The sequence below is a fragment of the Lipophrys pholis genome (assembly GCF_963383615.2).
Source record: "Lipophrys pholis genome assembly, chromosome: 8".
Classification (NCBI taxonomy): domain Eukaryota; kingdom Metazoa; phylum Chordata; class Actinopteri; order Blenniiformes; family Blenniidae; genus Lipophrys; species Lipophrys pholis.
Genome location: NC_137630.1, coordinates 15,441,446 through 15,463,575, shown reverse-complemented (window position 1 = coordinate 15,463,575; position 22,130 = coordinate 15,441,446). Strand labels below are relative to the sequence as shown.

Genomic DNA, 22,130 nt, shown 5'->3' with positions numbered 1-22,130 from the left:
CTTAAGACAACGTATTTATCAATAAATGCATTTTTAATGGGTTCAGTTTCTATATACACATGTGACCTCTTCACATTCATTCTCTCATCAACAACAAAATAAAATAAAATAAAATGTTACATGTTTTAGAGTAAAAGGTACAACTTAGCTAGAGCTCCAACAAAACTAAACGCAGATGCTATTTGGACTTGACTCACTTGATTCAACTAAATGAAAAACAAATCAATGCCATAAATAGTGTGATTGGACATAAAGAGGGTTGGGACAGAAACAACGTGAAGAGCAATACATGATTTTGTTCCATTCTATCAGAAGACGTGTGCAAAAAAAACAATGGCATCACTAAAGTGCAATTATTTATTAAGCCATTTGTGTTTTTGTTTTGTTTTTTCTCTACAAGAGGAACGTCAGATTATTCAAAGTGACTGCTGATAAAGAAAGCAGGTCTCTCCCTCTGGTGGAACAAAAAAATGAAAATCACCAAGTCCATGAGTTGCTTTGTTCTAGGTGTGATGGATTTTAAAAAAAAACAAAAAAACAATTTTGTTCCTCATGAAAAGTCCTGAAGCAGCATGAAGAATCTCATTCTGGTACATTAGCAGCTCAGAAAGAAAGTGCAACCATTCATATCAGTGACTGAGCTTAAATCAACATGTTCTATCAGCTGAATTGATGACGATGACGATAATGTTGAGTACTAAAAGGGGATCCAGGTCATTTCAAACTAAAATCATTTTGTACTCCCTGTTTGAAGTCATTCAGTGTCTAATTGAAATCCTAATTCCACCACAGGAAGCAGAAGTCCCACAACTTTTATTTAAATCTAAAAAATACAAATGTGTCCCGACAAGAGAGGATTTCAACTAATTCCGTGTAATTTTTTGGGACTGGGATTTATTTGAATCTATTCAGATTTTTAATGCTGGCGTTACAATAAGAAGCTTTCTGAAGGCTTACATCGTTTACAATTTACTTCCTAGACTAATTATGCTACACACCAGGATGGCATCAGTACTGTTTTTAGATATTCATCATCTTCAAATTAACTGATTCTCAGATCAAGGTTTTATGATTTTGTTCTTATCCAGTTGCTACTGACAGGATTTGGCTTGCATACTTCTTATAACTCTACCAAAAAGCCAAGACATTGAGATCTGCATCTATAAATTGATCACTGCTATGAACCCCAGCACGTCTGCAGTACGAACGTCCGATCTGATGAGATGCAGCAGCGTGTTGACACACATTTGCGACATTAAAATAAATACAAAGAAAAAGAGTGATTCTCAATGACTGCTGGATATTGAGAGGTGAAGTTATTTTGTAAAAGGAGGCAGCAGCACTCATTCATTGCACATTTTTGGCAACTCTACAGCCACAAAATCAAAATGAATCCTGAATATGATTATAAAAGGGTTATGAACTATACCCCAGTGTTATTACAGGTCCTTTATTTTAATTTTTTTTAGAAGAAGAATCCGTCTTGTGCATCGTCCCTTCGCAATGGTCGCTATTTCAGGTAGAAATTCATGTGCAAAATGGAAAGGGCACCAACTGACCAGCACTGATGCGTCGAGCAGAATCTGACTTTCATTTAAGCATATAGTCGCTGGATTAAAAGCGGTTATTGTGGGGATTTCCTTTTAGATATTAGTTAAAAACAAATGTCTGCAATAAAAGTCAAAAAACGTCTGAATCACTCCCCGCTTGTGTCTAAATGAATGACTGATCTGTTCAATTAAAAAACTTTTCCAGCCTTTTTAGGATTTTGACTTTTGACACACTACACGACTGCAACATGTGAGTTGTTGAAAGTGGGAGAACAGGTTACAATACAAATACAGAGCTTGTTAAGCGAGTGCGACAAGTGTGACTCCATGTGATGAAAGTCAGATGACTTATTAAATCTAGCCATGTCTGCTTTCCCTCCTCTTTTGATTAAAAAAAGAAAAAAAAAAGAAGAAGAAGCTCATTGACCAGCTCCTGCTGGCGGCCTAATATCCCCTCGGAGTCAACTGCAGTCTGTGGAAGTCGCACCAACTAGAAATCACTGAGGATGCTGATGTCTGCGAACTCCTGGCGGTATCGGTACGAGTACAAGGCCAAGAGGAAGGACCACTTGAGGGTCATGAAGCTCCACACACAGGAGAGGTAGAGGCTCCTTGGGTCAGAGGGAGCTGAGGGGCGGAATAAAGAAAAGTGATCAGTACTCCAACCATAACAAGCCACTTTTCTCGCAATCTAAATATTTGACCTCTCGGTTGCCCTCCAGGAGTCTAAACAGCACTTGTAATGAAATAGTGAGAGCAGAAACAAAATTACATTGCTTCTGTGTGATGGCCAGCGTTAGAAAAGTGATGAAGGCAGTCACGGCCAAGATGGAAAAGAAGACGCCGACAGCGATGAAGAACTTGAGGCCCTTGAGCCAGGTGCGCCAGTAGTCCTGCAGGTACATGATGTGTGTGACGAGGGCCCAGAGCGCCAACACCCCTACCAACAGAGAGAGACACACAGATTCAGACGGAGTGTTTTACACATTATTCACATGACAACGAGGATGCTCAACGTTATATCTACGCATTTCTCAGTTTAAGATGGGCGAGTTGTGGTGCAGAAGGATATCTTAACTACTTTGCTTTCCATCCTGCCACCGAGACGTCGCCGTGGACTATGTGTGAAAGAAGATGAATTAATGGATGGATTGAGCGAGGACCTCGGCTTTAATTTTTCAAGACATCTCGACATAGAAGGAGCAGATGAAAGCCAGTGCTGTTTCTCAAAATTGTGCTTCAAATTTGCCTACAAAATGCCCCCAAAAATAAAAGACATAATAAAGCATGTTGAGACACTAATCGGTTGTAAAGCGTAATATTCTATCAATACAGATGAAACAAATTGGAAAATAATTTAATTATGGCGCATGTTTTCAACTCAAGTCTTAGAATCATTGAAGTATCCCAAGGAAAAGAAAATATGGTCCCTCTATACTGTTATGTTTGGTTTTACATTTAAAAAAGAGAAGTCAAATTAAGAAGGACATTTACAATGTAATGACAGTACTTTAAAAGGTTTTCCTGAAAGAGTGTCAAATAAAAAAAAAAAAAAAGAAAGCTACTAATAAAGTCATGTGCAAAAATGTGACCCGTTTAGGGAATTTACACAGACACACACAGACAATCAGTAAACATTAAATGCCTTTTTAGTGAAGACTTTAGTAGCAAGCAGGCCTCAATAGTTTCAGATCGGCTCCATCATCGTGTGAATAAAACAAAAACAGGTTACAGTTGTGTTAGCATACCTGACAGGCCTCCCATGGCCGCCGTCCATGGCTGTTTATAGGCGATATTCCACACCAGGAAAGCCGAAAGTCCGACCACAGTCCCGAAGGTAGCATATCCGATGCTAACGTGGATCCTGTTAAATCCCATTATTCAAACACGACGGCCGCACCGAGGCGCCTGGAACCCGAACCTTTCTGCTATCAAAACAATACGAAGCCCCAGCAACAGCTTACTGCCACATTATGTAATGTCCTCGACGCCAGGAAAACGACTCAAAGGTAGTCCCCCTTCGGCACAAACGTCGAGAAAACGACGCCTTTCGCGGCTGTGGAGAAGTTTAAACAGCGGTGGCTTCGTGTGTTTTATACATCACAGAAGACAGTTTTAGCTGCTCCGCGAAACAAAACACCGAGCCAAGTGTTTATCAGACGACACGAAGATGCTCAACTCGGAGCGAGACGGTGACGCCAGCACGGATATCCAGCTCCAAGGCCAGACTGAATAAGTCTTTCAGGATTCAAATGCCTCGACTTGTATATATTATAGGTAAAAGTTAATCTAATTTAGGTATTAAAAATACACGAGTTTTTATTTAATATGCGAGCCAAACAACTGTGTATGACAAAAATGTGCACATCGATTTGCGACAGAGTGATCTCTCACTCCGCCTTTAAATATCTTTGTATTGAGGAAACTCCCGGCTCACCCACATGCCGCCCCGAGTGGTGCAAAGAGGAACTGCATGTTTACATCTCGTTTGATGGAGTGAAGGGTAATCTATTTTTAAAGCAATATGACAAGAGTTAACAAACACATTACTTTTCTTAATTATAAGTACATATGTTTCTTTGTTAAAAGTAATCAATGTGAAACCCTTTTTAAAATATTTTCTTTTAGACTTTTTCCTTCAGCCTTTTTTCATTACAGTTGCCACAATACATCATGCTTTTTCAAAATCAGTTTCCTCTTGTATCCTCCTCCGTGTTACTCCTGCCTATTCAACAGAAATTATACAGCACATACTCATTCATAGTAGTTTTTTTGCAGAAATGGAATAATTTTCTAAACAAAAATAAAATAAAAAAAAACAAACTGTCTGGACTTCACATAAAATTATATGAAGAGCAGAGATCAGAGACGACCAGCAGCAGGTGGCGATGGTGGCATTCAGAGCACATCATAAAGATACATTTAAAATGACTGACTACAAAAGATTTTCTAAAGGACTCCACTCACCCAGCGCATCACCAATTCTCCCTGCTGCACTAGATACAGACTCTTTAAAACCTAAACAGACTAAATATCAGCTCCTACATTCAAGAGGCCAACACAAACCCCTTGACACAAGACTGGAAGTGCAATAATCCACAATTCCTTAGTTCTTTGTACTTTATTCTATTTTTGTAGTGATTGATTAAATTTGTTTCCGACATGTACATTATAATATGACTGCACTATGGGCATAGCAAGAAGGGTCAAAGGTTCAAATCTGGGCTGGGCCTTTCTGGGTGGAGTTTTCATGTTATTGTGTACGTGGGAAAGTGTCTGTTGCTGAGTGTATTTGCCCTGTGATTAACTGGCCGCCTGTAGCCTGCCTCTGCCAGTCGCCCGGGATCAGCTCTAGCACCTCGGAACACACACACACACACACACACACACACACACACACACACACACACACACCCACCCACCCACCCACCCACCCACCCACCCACCCACCCACCCACCCACCCACACACACACACACACACACACACACACACACACACACACACACACACACACAAAGTAAGCAAACTGCAACACAACATTAGCAAAGTACAAATGGGGTATATATACATTAGCAATGCAATCACCCCCATATGTTTATTCCTACAAACAAGGTATGAACACATTCTAACTATCACACTTCTTTGTTTTGTATTTTTCTGTTGTTTTTATATATAAAAAATCCTTACTTATAACATTTGTTGTACAGTTTCAGGCCACAGTTTTTTTTCATTATGTATCTTTCAAAAGATGTTCCATGTGTAGTACAAATACACATTTTGGATCACTCAAGCTTTTTGGCAAAGCATTTGTTTCTCTTCTTGTTTTACTATGTATAATAATGTTTGCTCATTCAGATAAACAACAAACAAATTACTATCTTTATCTTACTTTGAATTACTATCAAACTGTTGCGAGGAATAAAAGCAGTGATAGTCAGTCTGGTACAGTGAGACTATTCATATGAAGATGTGATCATGACTTTATGAGAACAAGCATGAGCTAATTTTCCCTCAAGATGTGCTGTTTCTTTTATAGAAATATTTATAGTCTGACGGTAACGTAAGAACGCTCTAGATTCTGTGCTCCGAAACTCAGCTTCAAAGCTTCTTTGCGGTTGTTTGCAGCAATGCTGCTGACATGGTTGTCACAGCAGAAAACCACAAAACTGACTTATATCCACGCAGTGAATGTTCTTGAGAGAAGCAACTGTGGCGTTGCTTATATTCTGATTACGCTTTCACCGACACATGCGCTCCTGAGTGTCGGTGCTGTAGTCAGACCATGCCCTCCGGCGATCTCTTTATGACCAATCAGAAAGATACAGGAAGCTGTGTCCAGCAACACTCCCCATAACTAACACAGATACCCTGCCTGAGAAATCATCTTGGGACACATGAGAAGCAAAGGCTGGAAAAGGAAAGCAGAAAACTAAAATAGCATTAAGGCGTTCAACCGGTTTTTGCAGGAGCACACCAGCGGTGAGTAGCTGATCACTCATGAAACTGAAGATCACTCTGTATATTTTCAAAATATTCAACATATTTGAATGAAAATGAGAAGTAGCACTTGAAACAAGTATGTTTTATTCTATCTTGAATATTTCTTTGCCTGACATGAAAATTACATTTTTGCCTTCCTCCATATCATTCATAATTAAAACACATGAATATAAACAGGCGATCAGAGTTCCAATATTCTTTGAAGGTATATGAGAAGTAGATGGAGGAGAAACATGAGGTGTTGAAAGGTGTACAACGGTCGTCTCCATTGGTTTTAATGCCTTTGCTCAAATCTGTTTTCCACTTCTGCTTCGGTCCTTATGTGACCATGGGGTCAAACTGATCAAATGTGTATATTGCCTTGTCACTGCTAACCAGGCAGGAGAAAGGAAGGAAGGAGTGTGCGTTTGCATGTGTTTGCCTGTGTGCCAGCAGACAGGCACAACAAAGACAGTTGGTGAAGTACATTCCTTGGGCGTAGATGTGTTGCAGGAAATCCCACTCCCATTCCCCAAGGACCTCAAGAGAAACAGACACAAATAAGTACAAAAAGGGAAACAGAGAGACAGAGACAAAGCACGAGGGACAAACTACCTCGGATAAGTAGTTTATCAGAGGATGAAGAAAACTTTTCATGTAAAGATAACACTTAAAAACGTTTATTTAGAATGACGATATTTATATGAAGTGCACCTTCAGCCTGAAGCAGATCAGATCTGGGCATCATGGGGCCCTCTGGTTTTTCCTGACCAGCCAATGAGATGTCAGTGGCAAATTACGAAACAAACAGCTTGCAATGATGGATTCAATACAACTGCTTTGCATTGATTTTGTAAATCATATCTGATTCAGTGTTTGTAAAATTAAAAATGCAAAAATTAACCTGCAAAAAGTTTGCAGTATAGTAACGAATGAAGGATCAATGGGGAATTTACAGTTTTCCAGTGAGACGTGGACATCATGGTACTGTTAAGGTAAAACTGTGAGCTTAGTTTGTATAAAACAGAGTTGAGGGAATAGAGCTGGAGTTGCCATTACCAAATATATACACTAAGAGAATAGCAAGAACTTGACAGGTCAGGTATCATCACACTGAGGACTGCTCTGGTTTGGAATCTCTTATATATGTGTGATTCATTGTATTTACCAATGTATTTTATTATATATATTTTAGTCGTGGTTGTAACAAAATTGCCTTTGAGGATAAAACAAGTTTCTGAAGTGCATTGAAAGTGAATTGAATTGCAGGGCATTCATGGTGGCTTATATAACATATTTCTTCTTTTATGAGATGTATTTACTGTATGTGGAGCAGAATTGCATGGAAACATAATGCCCTGCCCGGCACAGCACTCCTAGTTTATTAATACGTGACCCTGAGAGAAAATCAATTGCGCTCTTCTGTGATGGATTGTTTACCAACTCTTTGGATGTAATTATTTCATTTCAAAATTTGTGACCAAATGCGACCGCTTTTAGGAGCTTCCTCCTCACTCACACACATTGCAGGGCATGGACTCCACGTTAGAGGGCAGTATTTGTTTTCCAGCTGACAGATGTGACATGAAGCCATTAGCAGTGGAAAACTGGTCTGGAGTTTGAGGTGTCAACATTTTAGATTCAGCTTTTCATGTGGGTTTGTGACGGCCAGACCTCCATGATAGTCTTTGAAGCTAAAATAAAGCCAAGCGACCTGGCACCGGGATACATGAGTTTAGATTTCACCCCCAGTAGCATAAAGACTACGCATGACTTCCACTCTTAATTATGCTTGAACAAAAAAAGAAAACAGTTTCGTCTTCTCAGCCTTGCACGAGCTTTGGAGATTTGGTACTAAACGAACACGCGTCTCCTAAACCGGTCACATTTTTCTCATTGATGTGCTGCACTGCACGAGGGACAATCAAGAGTCACTTTTTCAGATGCTATCATGCAGAGTGTGGCAATATGACTTTGCTTATCAGCCAAACCATTGTGTCTCTGCTCCCTCAGGAGGTCATAAGAAGCTAAACTGGCTTCCTTCATTTTACAATATTCCTAATGTGGCATCACAGAGCTCCTGTGAGGCGTTTTAGAGAGACAGAGAGGCACACAGTTTAGGACCAGATCGCAGAAAATATACCGACCACACTTTCTGAGAGGCTGGTCTTGGATTTAATAGAGGCTTTTGGAAAAGCAGTGACTGGAGTATCCTCATGACTCTGCGAAGGTCTAAATTTGGTAAGAAGCTACTGTTTATTTCCTGAATGATTCCACTATGTGCCATTCGGTTGGCCACCTTTTGAAGCACAGTGAGCAGAATGAGCTGATTCTGTTATGCTATTGAAACGGCGGGGAAAAAGGATTATGATTTAAGGTAAAGTGAGCTCACTGTGCTCTGAAATCTATCCCTCACTCAACACTAACTAATGGAAAAGGGCAGCGAGAGAGAAGCAGTTGGTATTACCCAGAGGTGAGTAACAGGTGCTGCAACATGTAAGCAGCGTCAATACACCGGCCGCCTACATCTTTCCAGCTGGAGGAACAATGAAACCGAAGCATGGAAAGCAAAACAGAGCGGATGTTCTTGTCAGTGTGCGTCTTGTGGAAAGCCTTGGCAAACTAACTCAGCCGCCGAGGTCAGAACAGGAAGGGCAGCCCTGCACTGGAACAATAGCAGGGATTTAAATAATTCTTACATAATGTTTCCAGCCTGCAGCGCCCGATTGACTCTGATCCAGTTATAACAAGCAGTGCATGGGAAATTAAGTTAAATTGGAGGGTTCCCTTGTCCTTGTTTAACAGTCTGTAGATGTGATTCTGTTTGTTTTGCACTAACTAAAGACCAACCAGGGGGGGGAAAAAACACATTGAAATGCATATAAAAAAAATGGCTGACCCATAATCCTCTGCTATGTCTCACACAGATTTTGTTCAAGCCTTCCTCACCATGGAGAACATGATGAAATCCATCCTTTACACACCAAGACGACGCACACCAGATATGGGTGAAGTAAGTCAACTCATGGCTCTAATCTATAGCAAATATGGACGGAATCAAAACATGTAGAAAGAAGAGTCAAATCAAAAAAGATATTATCACATTGCTTTGAAAAATGAAGCTATATAGCTGATGATTTGTACAATCCTATAAATTAAACATGAGAATGCAACAGCTTAAAGGCCATGCAAATGGACCTGGAAGTAAACATACATGCTGATGATGAGAGACGTCCAGTACAGTTCCTCAACTTAAATTGCTTTCTGCCCTTGAAGCTATTTATCTGCGCCTGCAGACCCAGCTGAACCAGACAGCTGGACAGCCTGATAAGTGTGTATGCAGAGGTCTGCACTCCATGGGGGCTGTTCTCAACTCAACTACTGCACCGAACCAACCTGATTATTCTGTGGCTGCATGCAACAATTTGTCTCCTGCAATACCCCTTGAACAAGTGTTGTTGAACTCGGTGTCAGGTGAACAGGAAGTTCAAAACTAAGCAAGTCCCTTCAGTGTGTGTGTGTTTGTGTGTGTGTGCGTGTGCTTGTCTGTGAAAAAACAAAGAAATGCCTTAATGCTGTACAGTTTTTAACTCGTCATTAAGTGTTAAGTTCAGCTGAAGTTACATCAAATAGCATTTGTTATTATTATATTATTTAGTTCTGTATGAGTTAACCAGGCAGTGTCAGTGTTGTGCAAGTTATTCTCTTACCTGTTAGTTCTTTACAATGTGTGGGAGTTAATAGTTACTAACAATACAAGTGGATGCCACTTTTAACTTTGTTTTCTCAATCTGGATATCCTATATATGTTCCCAGAGATGTATTATTGTAAAGTTTTTGTGACACTTTAGTGAAGCTTTGAGTTATTTAGGTCTGTTTGTTATACGATCAGTATTATAGTCTAACTGCAAGCATGACATACAATAAAAATACAAGGGAAATACAACAATAATCCGCACGCCTATATGAATATCACTGGAAAGCTTAGGTTTTTTTCCACTTATTTCTTCAGTCACCTCTTAGAAGTTAAACATTTGTTTAGTTTCTGATTGTGACAATCACGTGATCTTAAATATTCTAACATTTTGAGATACAGTGGTTTGGATTTGCAACGATCCGAAGTATCCAAAAGTTTCGCAGTTTCAATTTGATTGTGGGAGAAATTAACTTTACCGTTGTAATCATCTGTTTAAGATGCACTTTGTACGGATTTAATTACGGAGTTTGAGTGCCGTTTTCTCTGCCTTCGTTTGAAATATAACACGTGTGGTTTAGTGACACGTTTCAAAGTTCAACTAAAAAATAAAATAAAACTAAATATGAAGCCTGTACCTGCGCACAAGCACGTGGAGTGAAATAAATCAAACGTCATTAATGAGGAGGAGAAAATGCCAGCAGTCTCTCCTTTCTCTCGCTCCCTCTCCGTGTTGTTTCCTGGCCCGTGCCAAAGTGCGCACGCACGCAAGCGAAGTGCGCCTCGGTCGTGAGGGATGCCGGAGCTTTACGCAGCCCCTCTTCTCTGAGGCGGACCAGCGGGGTTTTTGGATGCAGTGACCAAAGTGAAAGCGGAATCCCCACCCTGTGTTCTGTGGGTACAAAATGCGGAATCCCGGGCTGTGCTGTGCAGAAACCGGCCGCTGACTGGAGCGAAGTCTCAGCGCCGCTTTGGATAATGTCAGGAGGCGCCGAGCGGAGCACCGTATGCAGATCCTCTGACTGGGAAACTTGTTGGTCGCTTGTTTTGATCTGAGACAAGATGCATCTGTTTCGGACTCACAATTACCAAGTGTTCCCGGACCGCTCCTCACTGGAGACACCGACCATACGGGGGATCAGCTGGGTACGCAGCTTTAATGCCTACATAGTTAAAGACATATTGTGCATTTCTTGATTCGTACAATAAGAATGATGACCACGCACGTGTATGGTCTTCAGTGATTTAATGTACAACGATTACACGGCGAATCTGATGCTTGAGAACAAAATAAAACTCCACTTGTTTACTTCGCATATCTTATGTAAAGTTTAGCCTCTAAAATAATAATATCTCTATTTTAAATGTGTGGCACATTGTGGATTAATAGCCCCTATAAGCTTTGTTTTTGTTGAAGTGACAAGCAGCCAGCTTAAGGTTTGTGCTTGGCACTCACCAGTGGTATCAAGTAACCAAGTAACCTGCATTTAAGTGTGTCAGATGCTGCTGAACATTGTTTTTTTCTTTCTGTGACATGAATTGAAATGTTAGGCTTTGACGTCACCATTTACACAGATATTAAACAGCAGTAGTAACTTGAAGCTTCTTATTTTGGCAGACACAGACATATGGACCTCATGTGCTTCAAGTGAACCTCAGTATACACAGAAATGATCAGCTGATTAGTTGAAAATTAAATGAATGTGCAGTCATTCAGATAATTCTGGAAGGTGATTTGCAGCCTCAGAAATGTGTCATTTCCAATTATTTTAATAGTTCGAACTGATTCTCAATGAACCAAACACTGGGTTAATCCTAAACACAATCACCTTATTGACGCACTATGAAAATAAATATGTGCATACAGAATAGTTCAATCAAATATTAGGAACATTTAGAGATTTCCTCTGCAGAAGTAGTGTATGTCTCTTGCTTTTACTTATCTATATTACTTGGCTTACACCATTACTATAAGACGTGAACACGACATGTACAGTTCAGTCCCTCGGAGCGAAAGACTTAAGATATTTCAAGAATTCCTCCAAGTCGACTGAAGTAGTTTCTCTATTGTGTTAGCAGGTCGGGTGTGGGGACACAGGAAGGTAATGAGACTCAGTTTTTTTTCTCCCTATATTAAACACAGTTAAAAATAGGGTATTGTTTATTGTTCACCTTCCCTGAAACACCCCCACTCATTACACAGAAGAGGGTTTTAAAGAATGTGCAAAGGGGAGTATTTTTCTTTTCAGGTCACAGGACAAGTCCAACAGAACCTCTCAAGATAGAAATATTTCTGGTCTTTAAGCATCAGAAGGACATCAGATGTAAATCGCAACTGTGTCTAGAAATATCAGCAATCATATGCTAATTATTCATTATATTTGATGATTTACAATCAATAAGCAACACACACCAAGTAATTCTAAAAGATGGTGTCATCATCACCCGTCTGGCATCAGGTTAGATCAAACATGTGAAATATATAACAGCTAGTTAAAAACAGCCCACCACAAGATCTAGCCTGGCCTGTGGAAATGAACCTTGCAGGGTAAAAATGTCAAAGAAAACATTAAGTTAACCGCTGTACCTAATGTATTGACTCAGGATCATAGTGTTTTTGCAAGAGCTGTGGATATAGCGTAGCACGTCTCGTTGTATTTTGCAGCAGGAGACGGCGATAAATATGACATGTTACTGAGATGATGTTAATTTTTCTTTGAAGTTTTCTTCAAGTTTTGTAAAAAATATATTGTTTTGATGTTATCCTTTGGAGGTAAAGTTATGTCATAATTTCACTAGTCCCGCCCACTCAGGACCAAATTGCACTGTATGTTGTTTACCCTGAATTAAATTCAGTTCGACACTCCTGGGTTAGAAAGTGTCTGTCTGACTCAGTGATCATTTATCTGACTAAAGGTTGTTTTTTTTTACAAGTTAAAGCCTTAAGTTGTGATCATAGGTCTAAAAATATCAGTAGCCTCACTCTCGAGTGTATTGATTAATACCAATGTGCTGATAAATCGTCCAACTCTAATAACCCGCTGCTTTGAAAAAGACAAATCAACACCAGGTCCTTATCACAGTGATTTTATTTTATTGAGGATATCTTATACCTTACAGATGATATAAATAACATTAAAAAGCCACACGTTGTTGATTTACCACAATGTTTGGAAGTAACATTGGAGTAAAATGATTATTATATTACTGGTGCATTGAAAACTAATGCGGTTTAAGTCAGCTTGTTACACGTAAGTCTTGTTGGAGAGTGGCTGTTTGTCTTTTCTTTGTACTCAGTGGGCCAACTAGTAGTTTAGAAGCAAGGAACAGTTCTATAATACCATATTTCCTGGACTATAGGTCACACTGTTATAGCGGAATTCTGTTGTCATACAGTGCCTTCTATTGGTCCCAGATGGGATGTACCTGCATGTTAGTATATGTATATAGGTTGTGTCTTCATAACAACGAAACAAAATAAAAAGAGTATGAGTTATATTTTGAGGAACAGGGTACTTGTGTATAACTGGCATTTATAGCCTCACAGTGTGGTTTTAGTAGCACATGAAAACATTTGGAGTGCCGTTGTCGCTCTCTCTGTTCCTATTTCCAAAAGAGCCAAATGTGTGCTTTAGTGTCAGCATCGTAAACAAAGAAAAACTGCCCATTCTTGTTTTTTTATGAAGTGGCACAACTGCCTAGTTTCACTTTGTAACTCCGTACCTTGGTTATACTCCATGTTTCAGTTATTTGGCCTCTATATGGTGTCCCATCTCTCAAACCCATTTGAACAGCGTGCATTAGACAAACGCCTCAAATATAGGCAAAATCAAGCTCATTTCACCGAGTTCGTGAGGAAAAAAAAAGAAAAAGAAAGTTGAACAAATAGCCTCAGAGGTTAAAAAGGTTTGCTATCGTGTCCATCATCGCACCTGGGGAAACACTGGTTTCTCCACATTTCAGGTTCACTTAGAAGGCACATGTGGCACCTGGATGGACTCTTAACTGATTAAACTATCATGACCTAAGTTGTTATGGGAAGTGTATTCAGTCAAACGCTCTTCACTGCCCAAAAATACCAGAATCATAAATTCTGATAAACATTGATTTCCCTGTGAGCTCCTGACCAAAGCTTTCCACAAGAGCTAATGAGCTTTTTATGAGGGAGTTACAACCCTTGGCAGTCTGCCATCTCGGCTGGGATCATGCGACACAGCTGACTGCATAGCATGCGACACAAATGCCACAAAGTCTGCAGAAGCAGGGAGATACCGATGCACTTCGATGATATGAACACTTTGTCGCAACCTCCTGATTGACAGTCAGCTAATGTATGTAACGTATGTAACAGTCTCATGCAATCTAGCGACACAGTACAAAAAGGAGACTGATGTTTATCACACTGGTGAACCATACATTCATTAATAAAGTTTAATATTTGAAGTATGCTGCCCATAAATTAATTTCACCTTCCCTTTTGAAGAGTACAGAACTAGCACTCATAGGTCACAATCAATATGATTTGACATTCACAATTGCCTGGATTGAAATCTTTATAGGTCTATAGATCCACCAAATGTGATTACCTTGGGAATATGGGCACAGAAAGACAGCTACAAGATGGTCATAAAAGCATAAAGGCCAAATGACAAAGAGGAAGTACAGCTTAGGCCAAAGGTCCAACATGGGAATGTTGAATGTTTGTCCACCGTTTGGTAGATGTCAGGGAGGATTTACCTTCAGTGAGTGCTGGGAGGGCAAGAATCTCCAGAAATAATACGCAATTCCACTTATGTTTTCGAGGTAGCAGCTGCACTACAGTTTGTCTCTGAATAATTTGGGCTTCCAAACGCTTTTTCTCCACAAAAAGGAAAAAAAAAAAAAGACCGAAAAGTTTACAGAATGCGAAACAACAAGCAATGCATTTTTCTTTGTGACGTCCGTGTGCTCTTTCCTCCCATCTCATTACACACACTTGACACCCACACACACACACACACAGTGATGAAGGAAATGTTAAAGCATCACTGGCTGAGATAATGTATTTGTTTTGACCTTCATCCCACTGAAAAGAAAATAATGACATGTTGGATCTGGATTGCTTTTATGAGTTTATGTGGTGCAACCACAGTATGCTCACCATCACAAACCAGTCCTGCTCATTGTTGTGGAATTTCAAAGTGTTGTGTGCTTTATTTCAAAGGCTTTGGCATACTCAAAATGGCTCAGTGGGAATAAAGTCTCCTCTTTTTGTTTCTCCTAGACGCCGCTGCCAGAGGCTCTGAACTCCAAGGATACTATGAAGCAGGTGTGTAAGACTGAAATGCTTCGGTGTGTGATGTTTCTAAACTCCAGCTGAACTTAAGGAAAGTCTCATGGTGCCTTCCAGTTGCCTCCGAGCTCGGGATTCCCAGTTGTTTTTAGTGTAGACGCGCTTACGTTTTTTTTTTGTTTTTTTTAGATTATCATTATTATTATTATTAACCTTTGTCTATACATGTAGCCTTATTGAGACACGCCGTCTCGTTTCCATGTTTTGCTCACTTCAAGTTGATATCTTGAGCGTAAGCTTGGTCGAGCTTCCAGGACGCTGAGTTCAGACTTTCAACGTGGCTGTGGGCAGCGGGCGTAAACTCTGTTCCATTGTTGTCTTTATCACATGTAGAAGCTCTTTTAAGATCCCTGTTCGACAGTGTTGCTTCTGGGTATATAGTGTCGTTGTTTATTTGTCAATGAAATGCGTTGCAATGGTTTTATTTATTCTTGGAATTACTGCAAGAACATTTTTTCTTTATGCATCCACTCTTGTTATGTTCCCTTTGCATTCCTGCGATCCGATCCACTGAAGCACTGGAACTCAGTTCTTTCCAAGAAAGTTCAGAATCAAATGCTGCAACGTTAATTGATGTCAAATTGTATTCACACTTTCCCAATTGAAAATGTTCGTTATTTTTGAACGCACCATGAGTTAGTCAACAGCATGATTTATGTTTATATGTAAATGTAAATATGATGTATGAAATAAGACAGAGAAATTATCGTTCTTTGAGAATCTTTTAAAGAAAAAAACCCCAATATAAAATAAATGAAGTAGCATATTTTCATTAGGAAGAGATGAAAATAGCAGTGTTATGAGTAGCTATGTGTCAAGCATGTCATCCCTTCTGAAATATCTAACCACACTCTGACAGGAGTTGGCACAGCTTGCGCTGGTTTTTCTCTGCCCTGGTGGCTTTCAGATTCACTGACCTCTGGTATCATCCAGAGTTGCAGCGCTTGCATCCTCTCAAACTGCTGAACTTGTTCTTCTGTTGTTATAATATCCTGCATTACTACTCAAGCGAGTCTTAAAAAACACATTCCTAGCAGAGGCGAGCAGCCATAAGGAGTCTAAAGGACACTCCAAGGCACAAAGTTAATTGACCCTCCCCACCCTCCTGGAGTCGTGCCTCGCCGAGTCCAGGCCCCGAGCACTGCTTTATCTCAGCGTCTTGGACAGCATGCTAAGGACGGGGCCTTTACAACATTGATAACAAGGTCTGACATGGAAAGTCACTCCTGTTTAGGTTCAGTGGTCTCCTGCTAACAGAAGAATAGAGGAGCAAAAAACAAGAAACAACTCCTTAATCATCAATCTCTGGGAGTTTATTTTAAACAAGATTACTCGCTACTGTGGTAATAAAACTCTTGGAGCTTTGTTTGGTTGCTTAGTAAGTGTTTGCTCCTAAAAGACCCGATGAATGTCACACATTGTAGAACCGTCCAGATACTGTTTTAATAGGCTCAGATTTATTGGCTCACAAATTTTACATGCAAAATAAATTATTTTCCTGTCTACACATGAATACAGAAAAGAAAAAAAAACTTGAAAAGTCAACTTGGACGATCTGAAAACTGAGCTCAAATGTTCTGCAAAGTACACTTGTCAACTCGCGCAGTATTCCTCCTCTCAGGCTGCACCTCACACACATCCACACATCCACACAGCTCACCGAGGTCACAGAGAGCAGAAGAAACAGAAAAGAAATCCAACCATAGGTGACATATTGCTGCACTCGTCGTCAGCCCATCCGATTCTATAAAATCAACTTCAAAGGCAGGGGTTGACTCGAAGTTAGAAAAGTCAAACGTGGACCAGTAGGCTACTTCCAAACTGATTTGTCTTACTTGTTGAGATTATCTGATGCTCATCAGGTTGCATCTAAAAATGCAGCAGGACTCCTTTACAGTGTCTGATTTGTCAAAACATTACAGTGAAGCCAGACGCCAGTGGACACGCACACCAACACTTGGAAGCAGGAGCCTTCAAATCAAAAGCAATGAGCAGTGTCCAAGTTCTATCTTTTAGTGATATAACTTTAGTGATCTCTCGGGGTCCCAGACGCCACGTAGGGAACTGAAGAAATAGATAATGCACTGAAGCTGTGATGAAAGTATTACAATCTTCCTTCTAGCAGATGATTGTGGCCAAGCACCTGTTTAATAAGGTTTCTGAGTAAACGTTCCAGGCAGAATAACAGCTGTTCAGAAATCCATTGTTTATAAGATAGGATCGTAGATAAAGATCATATAAATTTGAGTGTAAATCAATGTAAAGTTGAGTATTGTCTGGCACTTCTTAAATAAAGGCGCAAGGCTGTAAAATGATCCCAACAAATGAATGGACCCCAGTCATAAAATGGGCTACGGCTGCTTGTTTAACGCTCACAAATGGTCCATACATCAGAGCTGATTACTGCACACTGAATGGCTGTATATTGTACTTTATGCCATCGGCTGACGCACCTGTGGGAAACATATTTGCTCTGTTATTTGACTCACCTGGAACAATTACCCCTGGATTATAGTTCCTAGATAACACGCTGAGATGGCCTACTTGGAGACAATCTACAACACACTATGCACCAGAGAGAGACAGCCGCAGAGTTAAGGAGAAGAACTGGAAATATTCGACCATTATTTCATTTTCTGTCTGTTAACAAGACTGTCAGGTTCAGCAGCAAACAGCCGGCCTTTCAGTAAATGATGGCCCTTGATACTGTTTTTGTAAGGAGTGGGTTAGGCAATGGAAAATTGCCTCATCAAGAAATTAAGTTTGGGAGTTGACATGCCTGAGAATGTGCCTATGGGACTCCCAGGGGAAAAAGGGCCCCTGGGAATACTGGTGACCTCTAGACAGCATAACTCCAGCCGGGCATAGTAGACGCCTCAGGGCACATTTACTCCATTGATGTCAGGCCTGGGAAGAGGCCAATGTAGGGAAGACAGGTTGAACTGCATGTTGTACAGTGTTACCCTGAGCAATCAGTTACAGTTATACATAACAATTAATAACCTGATGTGAACTTGGATCTAATGAGATTACGTCATGTGAAACATGCAAGCAAAATGTTGGCCAGCATTGATGCGTGGAGGTCAGAAAAGAAGTCAGATGTCAGTGGGTGGGCTTCACGTTCAGAGTGAGCCGCATTACAGGAGAGAAGAAAAAAAAAAAGAAGAAAACTTTGGTGATTACCAGGTTTTGAGTGAATCTCAAAGCCACATCTTAAAAGTGTATGTCTTGAGGAAAACTGAAAGCACAAACAGGCAACTGTGTGAGTCACTCGTGTAATCACAAGACGTGCAGGAGACCTACTGGGGGGAGCGAAACAGGGAGGAGCAAACTGAAGTTCATTTTGCTGTCAGTCATTAAAACAATATTGTTGGGTGGCAGCTGGACGCCACAGTGTTTTTTTCTTCTTCTCTCTAATGAAAGGCCAGCATGCAATGTGAAAAGCCTGAAGTGGGACAGGTGAGATAAACAAAGCACATTATTACATAAGCTGTGCTTCGGCATCAGTGGCTTTGTTTTTTTAGTTTTTTTGGGCTTAAAGGCCCAACAGAGTGAGTCACAGTATTGTCTATATTGCATGAACCTAAATGTGTTTACACATTTGCATTGACTTGGCTTTTTATGGTGGCCAAAAGAACTGGCGCTAAAAATCAGACAGACTCTATATGTGCACAGGGAGAACATGCAAACTCTCCACAGGAAGGCTGCCAAGCCCAGACTCAAACCAAGGATAGTCTATACATGCATGTACAACCCCATGAAGAAAAACATCAAAACAAAAGGAAAAGACTTTCAAACATGAGACTCGGAATTCATTTAAAGATTTCTTCTTATTCTGTTGAAGAAATGTGCAAAATGAATAATTAACGCTGAACTGAAAGGTCATCCAATAAAGCAAAAGGAGTGACAAAGGTTTTGACTAAATCAATTAAATTGATTTAAAAAAAAAAAAACAGGGTAAACAAAAAGGCTTGGAAACAAAAAACAATCAATAAGTGTTTACTAAAAAACCTGTGTGCAGTATTTGGAGAGTAAATATAGAATCTCCACCACATACGCAACTTTACTAAAAGTACAAATGTCCGAACCAGATTGCAGCCATCAAGTAAAAGCAAGGAGCCAAACAGGCTGATAAGGAGTGTGTGTGTGTGTGTGTGTGTGTGTCTCCAACATGATTGGTCCATGTGGGCAGGACAGCCAATGAACAGCCGACAAAGGAAACAAGAAATAATCCTACAGTGCCTATTGAGCGAGGTGTTGGGGAAACGGCAGCTCTTTCTGCTGCAGGAATAGAGATGAGCAGCAGTTCGTCTATAAGTGCCAAAACTGCATCTTATGTTGGATTCATGAAATAAGGAACTACAATAAAAAAAAAAAAATTGCTGACATTTTAAAAACTGTTTTAGCTGTCTCAGCTTGTTCAAAGTGACTTTTTTTTTTAAGTGGTTTGCTAATTTTCCCCCACATATCACGCATGTCGGGTAAACAAGCATCTCCGGCAGTGAAAACAAATGAGCCTGTCCTCACTGCACTTTCAGTTATTCTCTGAGGTGTTTGTTTTTAATGATCTTTTTTAGGATTTATTTATGGTCAGCTTATCTTGGGCTGACACTAGACACTGACCAATGGCAGTGAAAAGTGCAGTTGAATAATAGTAGGATGTGACACATATTTAAGTTCACGAGATAACGTCCCATTTATCACTTCAATTTCAGAGATACGATTTCCTTTGATAGATTTTCTGCAGGGCAACAAAAAATAAAAATAACAGGTTATTTGCACCCAAATTTGTCAAAGTTTTAAGGAGCCATGATAAAAAAAGAATACTGAAGATCTGTGAGCTGCAGTTCTCGCTGATATTTGAAGCTGCTGTTGATGATTACGAGGCACCCGTAACCTAATGCATATAATGAGAATAGAAGATGCCATTGAAGGCAGGAGTAGTTCTCTGAAGTCGAATATGAGAAATGATTTTTGATTAGAGAATACTCAATATTTCCTTTCTAAACTAATAGGTGTGCCCCAAATTCTTGGTTCCCAGTCTTATTTCATAGTTACATTATTTGAGTTTGGATGTGCTCCCTGTTCATGTGCGGGTGTTCCCCGGGTACTACAGTTTCCTCCCACAGTCCAAAGTGTTATTTTGTGGAGGACATTAATGTTCAATGACCAATTATTGAGTCTCTTTCCCTAAACTGAACACAGAGAAACTGAAAACTAATGCAAAGCAGGCACAGTACCTTGGCAAAATTCTGTAACAAACTACTTTCTATCAAGCGATTCCTTCACATAGAGCAGAATTATATCGTAGTTATGTGCCACAGCACCTGTGGGAAATTAAGTTCCCACCACTGAGTGAGACGCATATTACAATAACTGGTGTCTTTTCTTGTCATGGGGTCTTTAAAGTAAGAGAAGCTCTTCGGTTAAAGACGTTCCTTGTTGCTCTGAAGTGACAAAAACGTGTGTGTATGTGTGTGTGGGGGTGTGTGGGTGGTGGGGTGGTGGGGTGTGAGGGTGGAAAGAATGAAAGGAAATCCGTTGAAGGTGGTCAGAGAGTGAAAGTTTGTTTCTGCAGCATGCCAGCCACAAAGTTAGTTGTAGAGTCTGGGAACTCGCTGGGGTGTGGGAGAGTGTAACACAGCCATTTATAACACGTTCTCACCTCCCAGCGAACCACACAGACACACAGACACACATACACACACACGCACACTTCACCCCGACACCTACAGAAATCTCCACTCCTGCTGTCTGTAATCTCCCCCACCGCCACCCTCTCTTCTTCCACTGACACGCAAACCTTTGCTTGAACATTTGTTTCTTTTGCTAACTTTGGCCTGTCGCCGTCACAGAAATCGTCTGTTTCAGTAAACAAGACCTCCTGTGTTACTTATCCTCCTGCTCCGTCTCCCTTTCGCACCACAAAATGTGTCTGTGAATAAAAAAAACTAAAATAAAAAACTAAAAAAACACTATTTGCCAGCTTAACCTCTTTTCTTTCTTATGGCTATATATGTAGTTCCTTTCAGATCGTGTTGTGAAGGCCGCGAGATCAGTATATAGTGTTATGATCGAGAAGAACCCCGGTCTGATTCGAGATCGAAAATATCACCTCAAAACATACAGGTACTTCCACTGCTCATGTCATCTCTTTTTTCCTATTTAAAAAAAAATAAAAAAATCCAGCATGAAATTACTTGGAATGGTTTCTTTTCCAGACGGTGCTGCTCTGGTAAAGAGCTTGTGGAGTGGTTGATGAGACAGAATGAGTGCCTCCAATCAAGAAGTCAAGCAGTAGGAATGTGGCAGGTGTTGGTGGACGAAGGAATTCTTGTTCATGGTAAGAAGTCTCACGCAATGAGACTGAAACACAGTCCTCCTTAAAAATGCTAAAAATATACAATGCATACACCACATAAACACATTTTTAAAAGTTAAATCTATAGATAATGTTTAAATACTTAGTGGATGAGTACAAATGTATGTAGTAAATATGAATAAGCAGGTTTCTTACCATAAATCTCGGTGTATAAGTCATTAAAAAAGCACACGTCAACAATTCCTCTCGATCCCAATGGTTGTCAACACTTTCTTTAAACATATCATTTCTGGTGGCTTAAATATATGTGTGCAGACTTCGCTGTGTTAAAGACACGGTAAACTAAACACCTACCTAAAGAACTTAAACCTGCATCTTTGTCAAGAAACGAAGGGCTGAAATGGAAGGAATCTGTCTGCTGGGCAGCGGATAAACTGAACCACACAATCACATAGCAGTTGTTGGACAAAGGTTGAAATACACCACCACCATTCAATTCTGCCATGTTTAGCATCACTAATATGCTCCGACGATAACAGTTTCAGGCTGCTTTCAATAATATCCCTCAAGTGTTGAAATATTTGGAGATGTAGTGATTGGCTCTGGCAAGCTTTCCGATGCGTTCTCGCTGGGTTGAGTGTTCGCCGAACACTTCTGCTCTGCCGTCTTCCTGAGAGAGACCACTTCAATCAGGACAGGAATGCTTCCTCATCAAATGAAGCGAGTCACTCAGAAAGCATTTGCGCTCATT

General features: G+C 40.2%; 2 protein-coding genes across 8 annotated transcripts in view; one reads left to right on the top strand and one right to left on the bottom strand.

Annotated features, from left to right (window-relative positions):
* Nucleotides 1-17: 17 nt before the first annotated feature.
* Nucleotides 18-3,957, bottom strand: slc48a1a (solute carrier family 48 member 1a). Its single transcript, XM_080470601.1, has 3 exons — nt 3,299-3,957; nt 2,323-2,490; nt 18-2,177 (listed from the first exon to the last, which is right to left on the bottom strand). Exons 1-3 carry the CDS (start codon nt 3,426-3,428, stop codon nt 2,041-2,043), a joined length of 435 nt encoding a protein of 144 aa, XP_080326727.1. The 5' UTR covers nt 3,429-3,957; the 3' UTR covers nt 18-2,040.
* Nucleotides 3,958-5,709: 1,752 nt separating this feature from the next.
* Nucleotides 5,710-22,130, top strand: part of rapgef3 (Rap guanine nucleotide exchange factor (GEF) 3) — a 29,201-nt gene continuing 12,780 nt past the window's right edge. For 2 of the 7 annotated variants that reach the window (XM_080470291.1, XM_080470289.1), the window contains exons 1-4: nt 10,468-10,871; nt 14,989-15,033; nt 21,080-21,186; nt 21,279-21,400. In XM_080470291.1, coding sequence (XP_080326417.1) covers nt 10,788-10,871; nt 14,989-15,033; nt 21,080-21,186; nt 21,279-21,400 — 358 coding nt within the window. In that variant the 5' untranslated portion in view covers nt 10,468-10,787. Of the gene's footprint in view, nt 6,032-8,075; nt 8,273-8,958; nt 9,045-10,467; nt 10,872-14,988; nt 15,034-21,079; nt 21,187-21,278; nt 21,401-22,130 lie in introns of those variants that run through there. The other 5 variants (XM_080470290.1, XM_080470292.1, XM_080470288.1 and 2 more) reach the window with 5 other exon arrangements.

Excerpts from the sequence above, each read along its gene's own strand:
- slc48a1a (XM_080470601.1), bottom strand. The coding sequence starts at position 3,428 with ATGGGATTTAACAGGATCCACGTTAGCATCGGATATGCTACCTTCGGG. Across the intron at positions 2,491-3,298 it reads GGCCATGGGAGGCCTGTCAG|GGGTGTTGGCGCTCTGGGCC; the intron begins GTATGCTAACAC and ends CTCTGTTGGTAG. Across the intron at positions 2,178-2,322 it reads GGCCATCACACAGAAGCAAT|CTCCCTCTGACCCAAGGAGC; the intron begins GTAATTTTGTTT and ends TCCGCCCCTCAG.